The sequence below is a fragment of the Oncorhynchus kisutch genome, linkage group LG13, assembly GCF_002021735.2.
Source record: "Oncorhynchus kisutch isolate 150728-3 linkage group LG13, Okis_V2, whole genome shotgun sequence".
NCBI lineage: Eukaryota > Metazoa > Chordata > Actinopteri > Salmoniformes > Salmonidae > Oncorhynchus > Oncorhynchus kisutch.
Genome location: NC_034186.2, coordinates 21,981,055 through 22,001,041, shown reverse-complemented (window position 1 = coordinate 22,001,041; position 19,987 = coordinate 21,981,055). Strand labels below are relative to the sequence as shown.

The following is a 19,987-nucleotide window of genomic DNA, read 5'->3' as shown; positions in this document are numbered from 1 at the left end:
TATTCCAGCTTATGCAATTTCATACAACCTCTGCCATTATTAATGATTATAACGCTATTCATGCAGGCCTTTACAGAGGGCCCAAATAATTGTTACTAATGTGGGTTTGGTTCCACAGATGCTCAGCTTGAACTAAGACAAATTTGTTCACCTACAATGTTGACAGGTCCGGGTTCTGGGTTCCACCGTAGGGTCCAAGACTTCTAGTGTGTGTCATATGAAGGAGGAGATTGAGAGTATGAAGGCTGAGGTTGAGGCCCAAGGGAATGCACTCAGGTTGGTAGGAGAATACACATACACACCTTTGTGAATGCAGTTGTGCTAGATGTGTTGCCATGTTCATTGTAGAGATACAGAAAAGAGGCTGGAGGAGACTGAAGAGACATTGGTTATTAAGAGCAGACTAGTGGACCAGCTACAAGAGGAGCTGAAGGCTGCTAGGGCGGAGTTAGAAAACAGGACTAATCAGGGGATAAGGTAAGCAGTGATTCTATTTTCTTTAACAATCCCCACTTACTATAAACATGGAGTTCTCAAAATATTTAGAACACCCCCCTTTTGCCTTCAGAACAGCCTCCGTTAGTCAGGGCATGGACTCTACAAGGTGTCGAAAACTGGCCCATGTTGACTCCAATGCTTCCCACAGTTGTCAAGTTGGCTGGATGTCCTTCAGGTGGTGTACCATTCTTGATCCACACAGGAAACTGTTGAGTGTGAAAAACCCAGCAGCGATGCAGTTCTTGACACACACTGGTGCGCCTGGCAGCTACTACCATACTCCGTTCAAAGGCACTTAAATCTTTTGTCTTGTCCATTCAGCCTCTAAATGGCAAACATACACAATCCATGTCTGAAGGCTTAAAAATCCTTCTTTAACCTGTCTCCTCCCCTTCATCTACACTGCTTGAAGTGAATTTAACAGGTGACATAAGTAAGCGATCATAGCTTTCACCGGGCCAGTCTGTCATGGAAAGGACAGGTGTTCTTAATGTTTTGTACATTGTATGTAATACACATCACCTGATGTCACCTCCTTGTACTAGTGATTGTTTGTTAACTAAGATATACATGTGCAGTTGCAAACAGTAGCCTGGCTTATTTATGGCGGTTTTGGAGCAATGGCTTCTTCCTTGCTGAGCGGCTTTTCAGGTTATGTCGATATAGGACTCGTTTTACTGTGGATATAGATACTTTTGTACCCGTTTCCTCCAGCATCTTCACACGGTCCTTTGCTGTTGTTCTGGGATTGATTTGCACTTTTATCACCAAAGTACGTTCATCTCTAGGAGACAGAACGTGTCTCCTTCCTGAGCGGTACGACGGCTGCTTGGTTCCATGGTGTTTATACTTGCGTACTATTGTTTGTACAGATGAATGTGATACCTTCAGGTGTTTGGAAATTGCTCCCAAGGATAAACCAGACTTGTGGAGGTCTGCAATTTTTTTTCTGAGGTCTTGGCTGATTTCTTTAGATTTTCTCATGATGTCAAGCAAAGACGTTTAAAGGCACAATCAACTTAGTGTATGTAGACTTCTGACCCACTGGAATTGTGATACAGTGAAATAATCTGTCTGTAAACAATTGTTGGAAGAATTACTTGTCATGCACAAAGTAGATGTCCTAACTGACTTGCCAAAACTGTAGTTTGTTAACAAGAAATTTGTGGAGTGGTTGATACACTTAGGTTGGAGTCATTTAAAATTCGTTTATGTAAACTTCAGACTTCAACTGTATTTTCCATTCATCCCAAAGAGTTGAGCAACAGAGAAAGGAAGCTCTTGTTACTGCAGAGAGGCAGACATTGGCTCTCCGGAGTTACAAGGGAAATATGTCTGAGAAACTGAAGAAGGTATGGAATAAGACGAATGGCGAGTCAAGCTATGTAAATGACAAAAGTGTAAATGTATTTTAAGCCTGTTTGTTCAGAAAAAATGCTTGTCAGTACATGGTGAAATGCGCTGCTTAGATTTAGACATTGAAGTCTTTGATTGTATAGCAACGGGATGCTGTGTTGTTGTCCATAGGTGTTGGACAACGAGGCCAGATTGAAGGAGGCTCTTATCCAGTGTGATAAAGAGAGAGTGGTGTGGGAGAGGAGGTGTCTTCAGCTAGAGCAGGACAAGACCGAAATGAACCAGCTGATCGGGTTGGTACTAAAGTGTCTGCTCGTCATAGCTTACTTAGGAATTTCTGAATCAACCTCTGAAAATGTGTTTTCATCTCAAATGAATTCATCTATGTGGTTACACTTCACTTGAATCATCTGTGATGAGGAGGACCGTGTAAAAAGGACAGTTTTGCTTAAAACCATGATATGTGGATAGGGTTGAGATTGGTTGTAGTTAGTAAAATACTAATACCACTGTGATGGACATACCTATCGTAATAGTAGTTGGGAATCTCTCTGACCAGCCAGTTGAAGGAAGAGTCGGTCAGAGCCAAGGCGATGAGTGTAGAGAGCGCCACGTTGCGTTCTCGTCTGGAAGAGGCCTCTGTCCGGGCTGTGGAGCTGAAGAGAAGACTGAGTGACAGGGAGATAGTTGAGAAGGACATAGAGGTGCTGCGGAAGGAGTGTAGGGACCTACGCCACCTCACTACCAGCCAGGAGCAGAGACTGGAGCACTGTCAGAGAGAAGCACAGCAGAGCCAGGCTGAACAGGCCAGCCTAGAGGCCATCCTCAGCCTGCTGCATCTTAGAGAGGTGAGCATACTCCCTACTACACTCTCAAACTATACCCTCTGTGTATTGTCTATACATGCTATATTCTGTATGCTGTATATGCCCCATAAAACCATAGTGCACCCTGCTTATTGCTAACTCAGCATACCCTCAACTCTGTTCCAGACAATGATGGTGGACAAAATGTACTATACTGTTATGTAAAAGTGATCTAAATATTTGTTATAGAGTGGAGGGGGATCACTCTGTGCTAAGCCTTGTCTGCCAGCTCCATTCTGTGATGTCCCCAAACTCAAGCCAGGTGATTTCCCTAGCTTACTCTTCAATACTATACATTATATTGTAGTCTGTATACACGGAGTGTACAAAACACTATCATGCTCTTTCCATGACACGGGTGAATCCAGGTGAAAGCTATGATCCCTTATTGATGTCACTTGTTAGAGCACTTCAATCAGTGTAGATGAAGTGGAGGAGACAGGTTAAAGAAGGATTTTTAAGCCTTGAGACATGAATTGCATATGTTTTCCATTTAGAGTGTGAATGGACAAGTGCCTTTTGAACAGGGTATTGTAGTAAGTGCCAGGTGCACCAGTTTGTGTCAAGAACTGCAATGCTGCTGGGTTTTTTATACTCAAGTTTCCTTTGTGTATCAAGAATGGTCCACCACCCAAAGGACATCCAGCCAACTTGACACAACTGTGGGAAGCATTGGAGTCAACATGTGTCAGCTTTCGACATTGTGTAGTGCCCATGCCCTGACGAATTGAGGCTGTTCTGAAGGCAGAAAGGGGTGCAACTCAATATTTTGGAAGGTCTTCCTAATGTTTTGTACACTCAATGTATAGCACATATCTAATCTTCCATCTTTAGGCCATGTATACAGTAGAGTAGGTAAACTCTAACAATATCTCTCTTCCTTGCATGCTGTAACATTGTGGATACACATGAAAAATGCAAAGTATGTTTGTATCCTCCCAAAAAATGGTCCGTTTGTTTTTTGTGTCTACGGTGTGTCAGGGGAGCAGTACCAGCAGCTGCTGCCTGTGTTGCATGCTGTGGAGCAGGACAGAGTCAGGCAGGCAGCTCTAGCCCTGGACCTGCAGGAGAGACTAAGGCAGGCCCAGGTGGAGCTGACTGCCCTACAGAACAACATGAACCAGAGAGACCTCCAGCTACAGAAACTGCACACAGAGCTGCAGGAGAGGACAGTACAAATTAACCAGCTGGAGAGAGAGGTAAGGATGGACACATGAATAGTGTACTGTGCCACCATTTCTATTATGAGTGGTCTCAAATCAAGGAAGAAGGCTGTATCTCAAAGGAATCTGAGTTTCACAGTGTCAAATACCAGTGTCATAAATTTTGAGATCTGCGGCCAGATAAATACATACACATTTCAAGTCGGAAGGTTACATACACCTGTGTTCCAATGGCACGTTGTGTTAGCTAATCCAAGTTTATAATTTTAAAAGGCTAATTTATCATTAGAAAACCCATTTGCAGTTATGTTAGCACAGCTGAAAACTATTGTGCTGATTTAATAAGCAATACAACTGGCCTTCTTTAGACTAGTTGAGTATCTCGAGCATTAGAATATGTGGGTTCGATTACAGGCTCAAAATGGCCAGAAACAAAGAACTTTCTTCTGAAACTCGTCAGTCTATTCTTTTTCTGAGAAATTAGGGCTATTCCATGTGAGAAATTGCCAAGAAACTGAAGATCTCGTACAACGCTGTGTACTACTCCCTTAACAGAAAAGGCTTAACAGGCTCTAACCAGAATAGGAAAAGTAGAGGGAGGTCCCGGTGCATAACTGAGCAAGAGGAAAAGTACATTAGTGTCTAGTTTGAGAAACTGACGCCTCACAAGTCCTCAACTGGCAGCTTCATTAAATAGTACCGGCAAAACACCAGTCTCAACATCAACAGTGAAGAGGTGACTCTGGGATGCTGTCCTTTCTCGCATGGAATAGCCTTCTGAACTTTCTTCTGAAACTTGTGAGTCTTTTGTTTCTGGCCATTTTGAGCCAATAATCGAACCCGCTAATGCTCCAGATAATCAACTAGTCTAAAGGTCAGTTGTATTGCTTATTTAATGAAAACAACAGTTTTCAGCTGTGCTAACCCTTTTGCAATTATGTTTTCTAATGATCAATTTGCCTTTTAAAATGATCAACTTAGATTAGCTAACCCAACGTGCCATTGGAACACAGGAGTGATGGTAGCTGATAATGGGCCTCTTTACGCCTTTGTAGATATTCCATATAAAATCAGCTGTTTCCAGCTACAATAGTAATTTACAACATTAACAATGTCTACACTGTATTTCTGATCAATTTGATGTTATTTCAATGGACAAGAAAACAAGGACATTTCTAAGTGACCCCAAACTTTTGAATGGTAGTGTGTATGTCATATATGCATACATACAGTACCAGTCAAAATTTGGACATACCTACTCATTCAAGGATTTTTCTTTATTTTCAACATTGTAGAATAATAGTGAAGACATCAAATCTATGAAATAACATATATGGAATCATGTAGTAACCAAAAAAGTGTTAAACAAATCCAAATATATTTTATATTTGAGATTCTTCAAAGTAGCCACCCTTTGCCTTGATGACAGCTTTGCAGACACTTGGCATTCTCTCAACCAGCTTCATGAGGAATTCACCTGGAATGCATTTCAATTAACAGGTGAGCCTTGTTAATGTGTGGAATTTCTTTCCTTAATGCGTTTGAGCCAATCAGTTGTTTTGTGACATGGTAGGGGTGGTATACAGAAAAATGCACTATTTGGTAAAAGACCAAGTTCATATTATGGCAAGTCCAGCTCAAATATGCAAAGAGAAATTACAATCCATCATTACTTTAAGACATATGAAGGTCAGTCAATGTGGAAAATTTCAAGAACTTTTACATTTTCTTCAAGTGCAGTCGCAAAAACCATCAAGCGCTATGAAGAAACTGGCTCTCATGAGGACCGCCACAGGAAAGGAAGGCCCAGAGTTACCTTTGCTGCAGAGGATAAGTTCCTTAGAGTTAACTGCACTTCAGATTGCAGACCATATAAATTCTTCAGAGTTCAAGTAACAGTCACATCTCAACATCAACTGTTCAGGGGAGTCTGCGTGAATCAGGCCTTCATGGTTGAATTGCTGCGAAGAAACCATTACTAAAGAACACCAATAATAAGAAGACTTGCTTGGGCCAAGAAACACGAGCAATGGACATTAGACCGGTGGAAATCTGTCGCATGGAGGAGGCGGTGTGATGTTGTGGGGGTGCTTTGCTGGTGACACTCAGTGACTTATTTAGAATTCAAGGCACACTTAACAGCATGCCTACCACAGCATTCTGCAGCAATACGCCATCCCATCTGGTTTGCGCTTAGTGGGACTATCATTTGTTTTTCAACAGGACAATGACCCAACACATCTCCAGGCTGTGTAAGGGCTATTTGACAAAGAAGGAGTGATGGAGGGCTACATCACATTACCTGTCCTCCACAAATCACCCGACCACCTCAACACAATTGGGATGAGTTGGACCGCAGAGTGAAGGAAAATCAGCCAACAAGTGCTCAGCATATGTGGGAACTCCTTCATGACAGTTGGAAATGCATTCCTGGTGAAGCTGGTTGAGAGAATGCTAAGAGTGTGCAAAGCTGTCATCAAGGCAAAGGGTGGCTACTTTGAAGAATCCAAAATATACAATATGTTTAACACTTTTGGTTACTATATGATTCCATGCAGCAGAGGTAACCCTGGGTCTTCCTTTCCTGTGGCTATCTTCCAGAGAGACAGTTTCTTCATAGCGCTTGATGGTTTTTGCGACTGCACTTGAAGAAAATGTAAAAGTTATTGAAATTTTTTGCATTGACTGACCTTCATGTCTTTTTTTATTTTTATAAAAAATGTTACCCCCTTTTCTCCCCAATTCTGTGGTATCCAATTGTTAGTAATTACTATCTTGTCTCATCGCTACAACTCCCGTACGGGCTCGGGAGAGACGAAGGTCGAAAGCAATGCGTCCTCCAAAACAACCCACACTGCTTCTTAACACAGCGCGCATCCAACCCGGAAGCCAGCCGCACCAATGTGTCGGAGGAAATGCCGTGCACCGGGCGACCTTGGTTAGCGTGCACTGCGCCCGGCCCGCCACAGGAGTCGCTGGTGCGCGATGAGACAAGGATATCCCTACCGGCCAAACCCTCCCTAACCCGGTTGACGCTAGGCCAATTGTGCGTCGCTCCACGGACCTCCCGGTCGCGGCCGGCTGCGACAGAGCCTGGGCGCGAACCCAGACACAATTGATTGGCTCAAACACATTAAGAAGGAAATAAATTCCACAAATTAACTTTTAACAAGGCACTGCTGTTAATTTAAATGAATTTCAGGTGACTATCTCATGAAGCTGGTTGAGAGAATGCCAAGCATGTGCAAAGCTGTCATCAAGGCAAAGGGTGGATACTTTGTCAAATTTGTTTAACACTTTTTCGGTTACTACGTGATTTCATATGTGTTATTTCATAGTTTTGATGTCTTCACAATTATTCTACAATGTAGAAAATAGTAAAAATAAAGATTAGACGGATGAGTAGGTGTGTCCTAACTTTTGACTGGTACTGGTTATGCATTATTCTCTTTAAAGTGTGTGTGTGTGTGTGTGTGTGATTTATATATATATATATATAACAGCAGATTATACACATTTTGGCCAAGGGATCGGCAGAAATAAGTTGAGGGTGTAATACAATGTAATATTATTAATTTACAATTTTATGTTCTTAACACTGGGCAACATGTGCCTGGGAGGCTCACAGGGATATTGGTTCCAACCAAGTTCTCCACCAATTTATATATTTTTTCAACTCAATACTTCTTGTATTCCCCCAAAATTTTAAATTAAAAAATGTATAAATGCACATGTAATTCAAGCTTTAAAACTGCAATTTTCTCTTTACCTGGTGAAATTTTAATAGCTTTAAAGCTGCAACAAAACATCTGCCACATGATAATATGTGTAGAATTGTAGGAAATTAGTTTGAAAACTGCCACATTTTCTATCTGATGCCAATTGGGGGGCCTTTAAAATGTTCCTATCCAAGGCTCGAAATGTGGTTTGTCCGTCTATGCACTGCTGAAGTCCTAGTAAAAGTCCTTGATTGCTATGTTTTATCTCACTAGAGTTGTGATCTGATTATGAGGGGGTTCCAACAAGTTTGAGAACCCCTGGTGTACTGTATGTGTGACTGATGTCTGTCCCCTGGTGGTGAATGTTGTATTGCAAACGGACGTGGCAGTTTCCCCAAGTACAGATTCCAGCTTTCACGTATAACTGTATAACAGCTTTTCACATATATTTCACGTATAACAGGCGGCTCTCGTCCTGGGCCTGCAGGAGAGACTAAGGCAGGCACAGGAGGAGATGACTACCCTACAGAACAACATGAACCAGAGAGACCTCCAGCTTCAGAAACTACACACAGAGCTGCAGGAGAGGACAGTACAAATTAACCAGCTGGAGAGAGAGGTAAAGATGGACACAAGGAATATTGCACTGTACCACCATTTTCGCTATGAGTGGTCTCAAATCAAGGAAGGCAGTATTTCAAAGGAATCTGAGTTACATAATGTCACATACCAGAACAAGTGAGGGTCTCACTCACAGAATCAGAGCAATAAGGCCTTAAACCAGTGCCTGAAACTAAAGATAACTTGTTGTATACAGTATGAGAGATGTCTGTCCCTAGAGGTGAATGTGTTGTATTGCAGTTAAGGAGGAAGAACGTCTGCCTGGCAACTACAGTGCAACAGTTAGAGAAGAAAGATGCAGGACTTTCACAGGCTGTAGAGAAGACCACTGAGTTGGAGCAGAACCTGCTGGTAATGATGACGTGCTCAACACACACACTGAAAAGAAATTGTGTTGTCACTAATCTATCAAATGCTGAAGTAGGCTACACTAAACAGACTGTTGTCACTACACACACACATGCTTTCACTTACACATGTTGGGTCTGTCTCAATGAAAAGGCAGGGAGGCATCCTTGTGGATGTAGACAGTTCTCTCTCTTACATACACGTCCTTTCACACACACAGGCTGTTATATTTAAGTTGGCTAATTAGTTAGTTGATGAAGTCTCTGGTTTGAAACGTAGGAGAAGAGCAGCAGTATCCAGCACTTTAAAACCACTCTGGACTTGAAGAAGAGGGATTTCCAGCAGGAGTTGGAGGAGACTCAGAGAGTTGGCTCAGAGCAACGTAAGGAGCTACAGGATCAAATCAAAATGGTGAGAGGATACATGTATTGTATTCCTTTATTCACACTTGACTGTTCATAAAAGTCACCCAAGGTTACAATAAGCAATTCCATGAACTTTACATACTTTCAGTCTTAGAATAGTTATACATGAAAGCTGGAATCCGTATACTAGGTGAAACTGCCACATCCGTTTGTGATGTTACTGCAAACAACGACCACGGTTACCCATCGCACATCATTGCCCATCGTACTTGTGATAGAACTGCAGAGTATGTACTGTGAAAATATTTTTTGCCACGATGCTGGATGCTCCTCTACTCCGTTTCATTGACAAAACAATAACATGCGCTGGGGGTGAAGTGGCACTGTTTCACCTTATTCTGAATTTCAGCTTTACCTTACAGTACAGTAGATGTTTGGGCACCTGCAAAGATACTTGTGTTTCCTGCCTGTTTCATGTGATTTTATGTCTGCCTGTCCTGTACAGTTGCACTCTCAGAAAGCAGAGCTGGAGAACGACTTGTCTTCAGCCCAGCATGAGAGACAGGAGGCCCAGCACAGAGCAGAGAGACTTCAGACCTCCCTCAGCCAGCTCACGCATGTATGTCTGCCCCATACACACCTCACATTACCTTTACCTAGAGTGCCTTCGGAAAGTATTCAGACCCCTAGACTTTTTCCACATTTTGTTACGTTACAGCCTTATTCTAAAACGGATTAAATATATTTTTTCCCTCATCAATCTAAACACAATACCACGTAATGACAAAGCTAAAGCAGGTTTTTTACATAAGTATTCAGACCCTTTGCTATGAGACTTGAAATTGAGCTCAGGTGTGTCCTGTTTCCATTGATCATCCTTGACATGTTTCTACAACTTGATTAGAGTCCACCTGTGGTAAATTCAATTGATTGGACATGATTTGGAAAGGCAGACCTGTCTAATATATGGTCACACAGTTGACAGAGCAAAAACCAAGCCATGAGGTTGAAGGAATTGTCCGTAGAGCTCCGAGACAGGATTGTGTCGAGGCACAGATCTGGGGAAGGGTACCAAAACATTTCTGCAGCATTGAAGGTCCCCAAGAACAGTGGCCTCATCATTCTTAAATGGAAGAAGTTTAGAACCACCTAGACTTCCTCAAGCTGATTGCCTTGCCAAACTGAGAAATCGGGGGAGAAGGGCCTTGGTCAGGGAGGTGACCAAGAACTCAATGGTCACTCTGACAGAGTTCCAGAGTTCCTCTGTGGAGATGCACTTCTGGAAGTTTCTTCCATCTCTGCAGCACTCCACCAATCAGGCCTTTATGGTAGTGTGGCCAGACGGAAGCCACTCGTCAGTAAAAGGCACATGACAGCCCTCATGGAGTTTGCCAAAAGGCACCTAAAGGACTCTCGGACCATGAGAAACAAGATTCTCTGGTCTGATGAAACCAAGAATGAACTATTTGGCCTCAATGCCAAGCGTCACGTCTGGAGGAAACCTGGCACCATCCCTACGGTGAAGCATGGTGGTGGCAGCATCATGCTGTGGAGATGTTTTTCAGCTACATGGACTGGGAGACTAGTCAGGATCGAAGGAAAGATGAACTGAGCAAAGTACAGAGATCCTTGATGAAAACCTGTTACAGAGCGCTCAGGACCTCAGACTGGGGCGAAGGTTCACTTTCCAACAGGACAACGACCCTAAGCACACAGCCAAGACAACGCAGGAGTGGCTTCGGGTCAAGTCTCAGAATGTCCTTGAGTGGCCCAGCCAGAGCCCGGACGTGAACCCCATCGAACATCTCTGGAGAGACCTGAAAATAGCTGGGCAGTGACGCTCCCCATCCAATCTGACAGAGCTTGAGAGGATCTGCAGAGAAGAATGGGAGAAACTCCCCAAATACAGTGCCAAGCTTGTAGCATCATACCCAAAAAGATTCAAGGCTGTAATTGCTGCCAAATATGCTTCAACAAAGTACTGAATAAAGGGTCTGAATACTTATGTAAATGTTTCAGTTTATTTTTAATACATTTGCAAATATTTCTAAAAACCTGTTGTTGCCTTGTCTTTATGGGGTATTGTGTGTGGATTGATGAGTAAGAAAAAACAATTTTGTCAATTTTAGAATAAGGCTGTAACGTAACAAAATGTAAAAAGTCAAGGGGTCTGAATACTTTCCGAATACACTGTAGGTCTTCACAGATTTATAAATCACACCCACGTCATTGAGTTTGACAGAACGACACAGCTGGGCGTCTCAATATTAATCTGACTAGTGCTATAATCCTGTCACTTCCTAGGATACGGAGACGAGAGCCAATCAAGACCAGGAGGCCTTGAGAGCTCTCAGAGTGCAGGCAACAGAGTATACTACCAAGGTCAGTCCTTATGAAAACACATGCTATGGCAATTTAGTTATCAACTAAATCAGACTTTTTCCTGTATCGGTCCTGTTGCAGGTGAGGTTTTTGGAGACAGCCCTGACAACATGCCAGGATGAGTTGAGCGACTGTATGCTACAGATAAAGGGAGTGAAGGGACGCTACGAGAGAGAGCTGGAGACAAACGCTAAAGAAGTAGAACATGAAGACCTTCACCTTGCTTTAATTTCCTGTGAAACACTTACAACATTCCAGACACATTGTGTGATATCTGTGGGTGGGATGTTGTAGTCTGGTCCCAGATCTGTTTTTGCTCTGTTGCCAACTCCTTGTCACTTCTTCTCAAGCTGAACATGACAATGTGTGGCATGACCATTCCATAAGGAGTGGGCAGGAGAGCAGACTGGCACTGAGGAATTTGGGAACAATGTGAAGGATATGAGACCTAAAAAATTATAGGATGTGAAACACAAATTAAATACATTTCCAACTTGTGAAGTGTATGGATGAAGACTAGTGAAGTTCAAACAGGCAGTTCCAGTGTACTCTGTCCCCAGGTGGAGGCTCTGCAGGCGGAGATGAGGGGTAGCTCTCTGGTGTGTCAGAGCTCCAGTGAGCAGAACTTGCAGCTGCAGCACACCGTCCAGAGACAGCAGACCATGCTGCAGGAGAGCACCTCCCGTGTGGCGGAGCTAGAGGACAGACAGGCGCTGTTACTGGAGCAGGTAGACGGATACTTTACTGTCCTCAGAGAGGAACATTATTTCCACAGCCTGTAAGTTACATACAACATAATGAGCAAACCAGCATTAGAGATTGAACATTAAACACAACACAGCAGTACATACAACATTACAGTTTTAATTGAACTCGGTGAATGAATAAATCGACTACTAGAGCGCGTGAGCTGCAGTTGTCATATCTAATTTTTGAGATGCAATACAAATGTCCCTATTTTGAAACATTCTACATTGCTTTAACTGGTACAGTTCTTTATGTGCAAAGCCAGCTTTTGTGGGCCAGCCTGAAATTCCTCTAAGGGCCCAGCAGAGTTAATAAAATAGAGCTCATATCTGTTTATAACTGACTGCGCATGCTTGCTGCTCATGCTGTTCATGAGTGTTTTGAAAAGCCTAATTGTTTAGACAGATTCCTGTGTTCAAACGGATTACTTTCGGCTTGCAGGGGCTGACTATAGTGCAGGCCGATTTTGTTTCTTGAGCAGATGGTCAGGGGGCCGGAACATCATTTGTAGACTACAATTTGACCACAAGAAGCCCAAACAGATATAATATTTGACTAAAACATAATTATTTCAAATGTTGCTTACATTTGTATATGATCACGTGTCTATATTATGCATGGGAATACTTGGGGACAGACTTCCAAACTTATAATCAGAGCTGATGGAGCTGATTTCCTGGTGTTTTTACAGTATTTTATGTCCAACAATGATTTTAAAAAATGCTCAGAAAACTTGGGGGCCAAATAAAACCACCGCCAGTAGGGGAACCCTGGTATAGTGGGTAAAAAGTAAGTATTTGTTCAAATTTACAGTACAGTTTAGCAGACCATTTTATTATCACGGTTTGGAGGTGAATTGAGAGGGTTCAATTCACACACTGTGTGGTGTGTGCGTTCTTCCAGGTGGGCCGCTTGGAGAAGGACCTGGAGAAAGAGAAGGTGTTAGCCTTCAAAGAGCTGAAGAGGAGAGACCAGAGAGCCCAGGAGGCCATAGAGGGACTGCAGGAGGCTAGTCAGCAGGCAGCGAGACATGAAAGAGAAGCCCTGCAACTCTCCAACTCTGTCACGTGAGACTAGTTTTTACTCGCCACTACTCGTCTCGGCTCTAATCTATGCTACTCGACTCCACTCTAATCTATGTTACTGTACTCTACCAAGGTTCGAAACTGTGACAAACTCTTGCGTTTGAACGTTTGACTTGGCAGTGTGACACCAATTTTTAATTAGGCACTAGGGTGCCTGTTTATTTTTTTGCTGGTCACATTAGTTTTTCACCTCACTCAAGATTTAACCATGATTTGGTCAAACGGTAAAGTACATTATCCACATGATTCCTGCCCTGTAGCTGTGCATGTTTTGCTGGGGACTACGGCTATGATGAGTGAGCCACTCCTTTCCCAGGGAACAAAATGCTCCTGGAGAAAAAAAGTGTTTTCCGATTTTTTAAAATCCAATTGCTGGGGAAAACACAGCTATCCTGTTGTCACAGTTGAAGAGGGGAGGTTCTCAGCTTTCTGTAGGTATCCTTTTTATTTCTGAACTCTCAATTTTGACCTCAATAGCAACTATTCTTCAACCAAGATATTTGATGTGGCTTTGATACAGAGTGTGTGAAATGTTGCGCATTGGCTATTGCATAGTCATAATTGAGCTGTAGGTTACAACTGCAACGTTTTTTGTACTTGACATTTACTGTTAGATTAATACATGGCTGCCAGCATTGGGTATTATGTTTAGTGTTACCGATCAAGCTAATGTGTTTTCAGATTTTGTGTACTCAGGTGGTGAATTAGCCCCAAATAAATGAGCCTAGAATATTAGTGCACATGTAAAGATGTAGGGAAGATTGTCTCTATTGAACAAAATACAATTCAGAACATTCTGGAGACCTATTTTAACAGTAAAATGTAACAATAGCTTATTTTTCAAACCAAAATTCATGACATTCACTGGATTAGGTTGCAGAATATCTTGAATCATGCATTCTTTCATGGACATGTTAGATAAACAAGTTTATTTATGTATGTATTTATTACCATCTCAGTTGTCTACACCTCTTAAAAGCACTTTGAATGACCTTTATAAGGTGATTACAAATGTTTTAAATTGTGTGAACTGTGAAAAATATTTGATGCAAACAAATCATGGGCTGGTGCCACCAGGGGAACATGTTGGTCTGCTTTACTCTATACTACACTACTGCCAAGAACTGCACTTTACAACACTGCACACACACGACCGCTATTAAATGTATCATTTTGATTTACTCTACTGAGACAAGGCTGCTTGTTGTTCTTAAATGTATTGTAATAACAATTATAGCTACAATTCCAAGTATAGATTTTTTACCAATGCTCAGACCCAACAGTAAAGCTTCATTCAAGAGTTGGTGGATGGAAGTTCTATCAACATCTGACTTCCATCACCCCTCACCAAGTGATAAGTCTTGTCTTGTACTAATCAAGCTAGTTACTGATTGCACCAGTCTAGTGATTAGGAGTCAAATGAAGCAAAGTCAAACACCTGCCTGCCTGCAGTAAGGGGAAGTCCATATAAACATAATTCCTTATCAGGAATTAGACAGTTTAAGTTAAGATCCCATTTGGGTTTCATTAAACTAGATGCCTTTGTAAAGATGCAGGTTTTGACAACATACAATACTTTATTACGAAAGACCGAACAGGATACAGTGGAATGGACATCTTAACATTGGATTGGACCTTAAGTAGTTGTGTAATATCAGCTGTTTGTTTATAGTCGATAGTTGTCAGAGCGCTCTATTGTTTGTTGTTGGGTGGCTGCATTATAAGGCCTCTTTCAGCTGCTGGGAAGCTGGGAATGCATTTGATATGGCCAGCTTCACTCCCTGAGTTACTTTGACCCTGGCATCTCCAGCTGTCATGTTTGTCATTTTCGTGAATAATGGCTTTCCTAAATAGACTTGTACTGAGTTAAATGTTCTTCAACATTGAGCCCAATGTCTGGTTGTGTGTATAATGTCAGTTAGCTGCAGGGCTTGTGGAGACTGGTGAAGCCGGTCTTATGACTTGTCTGATTATAATGCTCTGTACTCAGTATTTGTTGTTGGGCGACTGTGCTCTCTGTTAGGGGTATATAAGCAGTCTAGATAGCCCATCCCCAAAAGATCAACCGGAGAACACACACAACATACTATAGACCAGTAGAAGGAAAAGCTTAGAGATGTTCCATCCTGACCAGTACAGGCCAGGGAACTAGGACACGCAGAATATCACTGTTGTACTCCAGGCATCGCAAACCTTTTGTTATACTCACTTGGTTTCTGCGTTGCCAATTATCATTGTAATCCGTGCAAGCGACTTTAGGGTGACAGTTTACAGACATAGCGTTCCTAGTAGCCTTGTGCTCCTGTTGTTGAGAGCCAGGATTTGTCTGTGCCCTGTCTTGCAGGCAGTTGTCAGAGGACATGAATAAGGTTCAGGGAGAGCTGAGTGAGCGAGAGCAGCAGATGCTGCTTATACGGAGAGACAGCGACACCAAGGCCTTACAGCTCTCTGAGATGGAGAAGATGCTAGCTGAGACCAGAGGAAAGCTGGACAAGAAGACAGAGTCTGGTACGGAAAGTAAAGGGCGGGACAACCGAGACAATATGGGTCTGTATCAATATCCTTACTTTAATTCACTGAGCTTCTTCTCTGAAATGCATGAGAACTGCATTGTTTTGGTTATATGGATAAACTATCATAGAAGGATTCAAATGTACTCTTAGAAAAGGTGGTACCTAGAACCGTAAAATGTTCTTAAATTGTGTCCGTAGGTTGGGAGAACCCTCTGAAAGGTACTATTTTTTTTGTTCCAAGTAGCACCTTTTCACTAATACAAGGTTCTACGTCAGGGGTGGGCAAACTTTGGATCCGGCCTGTGAGCCCATTCAACCCCCCCAAATTATTTTGGGATAAACACTCCAGGCCAATCTTGAATGTCTAAAACTAAATAGAAAGTATGTAGAATTTAGAATGTACCTACATGCCTTTTTTTCTGGGCCGCAAATGGCTTTTTAATTAACATTGAGAGAAAATCTGTGTGGCCCTCTGCTGAATTTTGAAATCCCAATGTGGCCCTTGAGCCAAAATAATTGCCCATTCCTGTTCTACGTGGAACCCTTACAGGATCCCTTACACCACTAACAGGTTCTAAGTACGTAGAACATTTTTCACCATCAAAGGGTTCTACCTGGAACCAAAAAGTGTTCTCCTATGGGGACAAATGAAGAACCCTTTTTTTAAGTGTAGTTTTGTGACAGTGCATGTGCCCTCGATGATTGTTTGATTTTAATTTATTGGATAATTATTGGGTAAGTATTAGGCTGCTTCAGATGCATACAACAAAAAAAATCATCTAAAATTTAAAAAAAAACACAGCCTGGATGCTAATTTCCATTATGGTTCTCATGATTCTATAGTCAACTCAATATACAAGTATCTACTTTTGATAACAATTAACTTTGCAGAGTAAGTAACTGTCTGTGTTGAAATCAAATTTTATTAGTCACATGCGACGAATACAACAGGTGTAGACCTTACAGTGAAATGCTTACTTACGAGCCCTTAACTGACAGTGCAGTTTCAAAAAATACAGATAAGAAGAAGAGATACAAGTAATTAAGGAGGAGCAGTAAAAAATTAACAATATATACAGGGGGGGTGCCGGTACAGAGTCAATGTGCAGGGGCACCGGTTAGTTGAGGTGGTATGTACAGGTAGGTAGAGTTAATTAAAGTGACTATGCATAGATTACAACAGAGTGGCATTGGTGTGGGGAGGGGAGGGGCAATGTGAATAGTCTTGGTAGCCATTTGACTAGATGTTCAAGAGTCTTATGGCTTGGGGGTAGAAGCTGTTTAGAAGCATCTTGGACCTAGACTTGGCGCTCCGATACCACTTGCCGGGTGGTAGAAGAGAGAACAGTCTATGACTAGGGTGGCTGGAGTCTTTGACAATTTTTAGGGCCTGCCTCTGACACCTGGTATAGAGGTCCTGGATGACAAGAAGCTTGGCCACAGTGATGTACTGGGCTGTTCGCACTACCCTCTGTAGTGCCTTGTGGTCGGAGGCCGAGCAGTTGCCATACCAGACAGTGATGCAACCAGTGCTCTTGATGGTGCAGCTGTAGGACCTTTTGTGTATCTGAGGACACATGCCAAATCTTTTCAGTCTCCTGGGGGGGAATAGGTTTTGTCGTGCCCACTTCACGACTAATGGTGTTCTTGGACCATGTTAGTTTGTTGGTGATGTGGACACCAAGGAACTTGAATCTCTCAACCTGTTCCACTGCAACCCCGCCGATTAGAATGGGGAGCGTGCTCGGTTCTCTTTTTCCTGTAGTCCACAATCATCTCCTTTGTCTTGATCACGTTGAGGGAGAGGTTGTTGTCCTGGCACCACACGGCCAGGTCTCTGACCTCCTCCCTTTAGGCTGTCTCATTGTTGTCGTGATCAGGCCTACCACTGTTGTGTCATCGGCAAATTTAATGATGGTGTTGGAGTCGTGCCTGGCCGTGCAGTCATGAGTGAACAGGGAGTACAGGAGGGGGCTGAGCATGCACCCTTGAGTGGCCCCTGTGTTGAGGATCAGTGTGGCGGATGTGTTGTTACCTACCCTTACCACCTGAGGGCAGCACATCAAGGAAGTTCAGGATCCAGTTGCAGAGGGTGGTGTTTAGTCCCAGGGTCCTTAGCTTATAGATGAGCGTGGAGGGCACTATGGTGTTGAACGCTAAAGCTGTAGTTAATGAATAGCATTCTCACATAGGTGTTCCTTTTGTCCAGGTGGGAAAGGGCAGTGTGGAGTGCAATAGAGACTGCATCATCTGTGGATCTGTTGGGGCGGTATGGAAATTGGAGTGGGTCTAGGGTTTCTGGGATGATGGTGTTGATGTGAGCCATGACCAGCCTTTCAAAGCATTTCATGGCTACAGATGTGAGTACTACGGGTCAGTAGTCATTTAGGCAGGTTACCTTAGTGTTCTTGGGCACAGGCACTATGGTGGTCTGCTTAAAACATGTTGGTATTACCTACTCAGACAGGGAGAGGTTGAAAATGTCAGTGAAGACACTTGCTAGTTGTTCAGCGCGTGCTCGCAGTACACGTCCTGGTAATCCGTCTGGTCCTGTGGCCTTGTGAATGTTGACCTGTCTAAAAGTCTTACTCACATCGGCTGCGGAGAGCCTGATCACACTCTTCTGGTACAGCTGGTGCTCTCTTGCATGTTTCAGTGTTATTTGCCTCAAGGTGAGCATAGATGTAGTTTAGCTCATCCGGAGGCTCGTGTCACTGGGCAGCTCTCGGCTGTGCTTCCCTTTGTAGTCTGTAATGGTTTGCAGGGCCTGCCACATCCAACGAGTGTCAGTGCCGGTGTAGTACGACTCGATCATAATCCTGTATTGACGCTTTGCCTGTTTGATGGTTTGTCGGAGGGCATAGCGGGATTTGTTATAAGCTTCCGGGTTAGAGTCCTGCTCCTGACCTCTTCTTTATTTATCTAGTCACTGGTGTATCCTGCTTTAATTTTTGCTTGTAAGCAGGAATCAGGAGGATCGAATTTGATTTATACAAGTATCTACTTTTGATAGCAATTAACTTTACAGCGTAAGTAACTGTTCTGATGCTATCCCTGTGTATTTTTGTAGCTTTTAGATCTTCTTTATCTGAGAGTCTGTGTCTTTAGGGGCCACTTTCCAGGTCACAGATTAAGCAGAGTCCTTGATTAAAATGTGCGTTCAGAATCTCGTCGAGGACTAGGCTTTATCTGAAGATCTCTTTCTCTGAGTGATGTTTCTAACCTTGTTCTCTGGGCCTTGTCCGGTTCAGTCCGGGATCTGGAGGAGAAGGTGCGTTTCACCAGGAAGGACAGGAGGAACTCCCTCCACTGCGCCCAGCTGCTGGAGAGCCAGATGAAGACGGTGAAGGGAGAGCTGGTGGACACACTGGACCACCTGCAGGAGCTACGAGACCGGCTGAGACGCTCACAGGCCAACGCAGAGCAGCGCAAAGTTGACATGGAGAAACTGCAAGCAGGGATGAGGTGAGAGCCCCAAATGCAAACAGTCCTGTCCGTTGGCCTCATCTTGTGTTCCTACAGATGAGTTGGGCAGAAGCCCCTTCATCCCTCTCCCAAGTAATTTAGTACCCGAGGCTCCATTTGGTATCTGGTACTTTGGCTCCCACTTCACTCCTTTTCAACAATGGGGCCATGACACCTCAAGCTTGAAACTTGATGACAAAGCTGAATCCAAATACTTTATTTGTAAAAATGTATATTGCCTCAAAGTAATGTTAAAATAATTAGTGTATCTGTCGTTACAATTTGTACTGCTCCCAAATTATTTGAAATACTTATCTATTTTGCTTTTGCGGGCGCCGAAGACGTGGATGTCGATTATGGCAGCCCCCCGCACCTCTGATTCAGAGGGGTTGGGTTCATTGCGGAAGACACATTTCAGTTGAATACATTCAATTAGACAACTGACTAGGTATCCCCCTTTTACTCCGTTTTTTTGTGACTTGATTTTCGTTGGGGGTTGATAAACACTGAACTTATTTCAGCTCCTATTCCCAGCACTTCTTACCTTGTCTGGGTTGTGTGGGAACTTGGAGCCAAACCAGAGTGTAAATTATTACCAAAGGACGGTGCTACAGGCCAATGGGAAAGAAGCAAAAATATGATGGCCATTGTTCTGTTTTTAACTTGTGTAAAATTAGATAAATGCTGTGTTGCTTCTGTGGTGTTCTATTGTCAAGGGTTGTCCAAGGTTATGTGCTTAAAGTAATTGTCCAGGGGACAAAGACTGAACACCCCCCACACCCCCGGTTGTAATGCATCACTTGGAGGCAATTGTCACTGGTTGTGGGGAATCTGTTGCTGCTGTTTTTCAAATACACTT

At 43.0% G+C, this 19,987-nt stretch overlaps 1 protein-coding gene across 1 annotated transcript in view; it reads left to right on the top strand.

Annotated features, from left to right (window-relative positions):
• LOC109903016 (coiled-coil domain-containing protein 18) overlaps positions 1-19,987 on the top strand; it is a 40,776-nt gene that overhangs the window by 1,082 nt on the left and 19,707 nt on the right. The window contains exons 4-20 of the mRNA XM_031785762.1: positions 167-276; positions 349-477; positions 1,754-1,850; positions 2,026-2,147; positions 2,414-2,702; positions 2,910-2,982; positions 3,702-3,919; positions 8,066-8,221; positions 8,464-8,574; positions 8,851-8,982; positions 9,442-9,555; positions 11,241-11,318; positions 11,400-11,516; positions 11,879-12,046; positions 12,969-13,132; positions 15,495-15,658; positions 18,915-19,128. Of these exons, the coding sequence (XP_031641622.1) occupies positions 167-276; positions 349-477; positions 1,754-1,850; positions 2,026-2,147; positions 2,414-2,702; positions 2,910-2,982; positions 3,702-3,919; positions 8,066-8,221; positions 8,464-8,574; positions 8,851-8,982; positions 9,442-9,555; positions 11,241-11,318; positions 11,400-11,516; positions 11,879-12,046; positions 12,969-13,132; positions 15,495-15,658; positions 18,915-19,128 (2,456 nt within the window). The remainder of the gene's footprint in view (positions 1-166; positions 277-348; positions 478-1,753; positions 1,851-2,025; positions 2,148-2,413; positions 2,703-2,909; positions 2,983-3,701; positions 3,920-8,065; positions 8,222-8,463; positions 8,575-8,850; positions 8,983-9,441; positions 9,556-11,240; positions 11,319-11,399; positions 11,517-11,878; positions 12,047-12,968; positions 13,133-15,494; positions 15,659-18,914; positions 19,129-19,987) is intronic.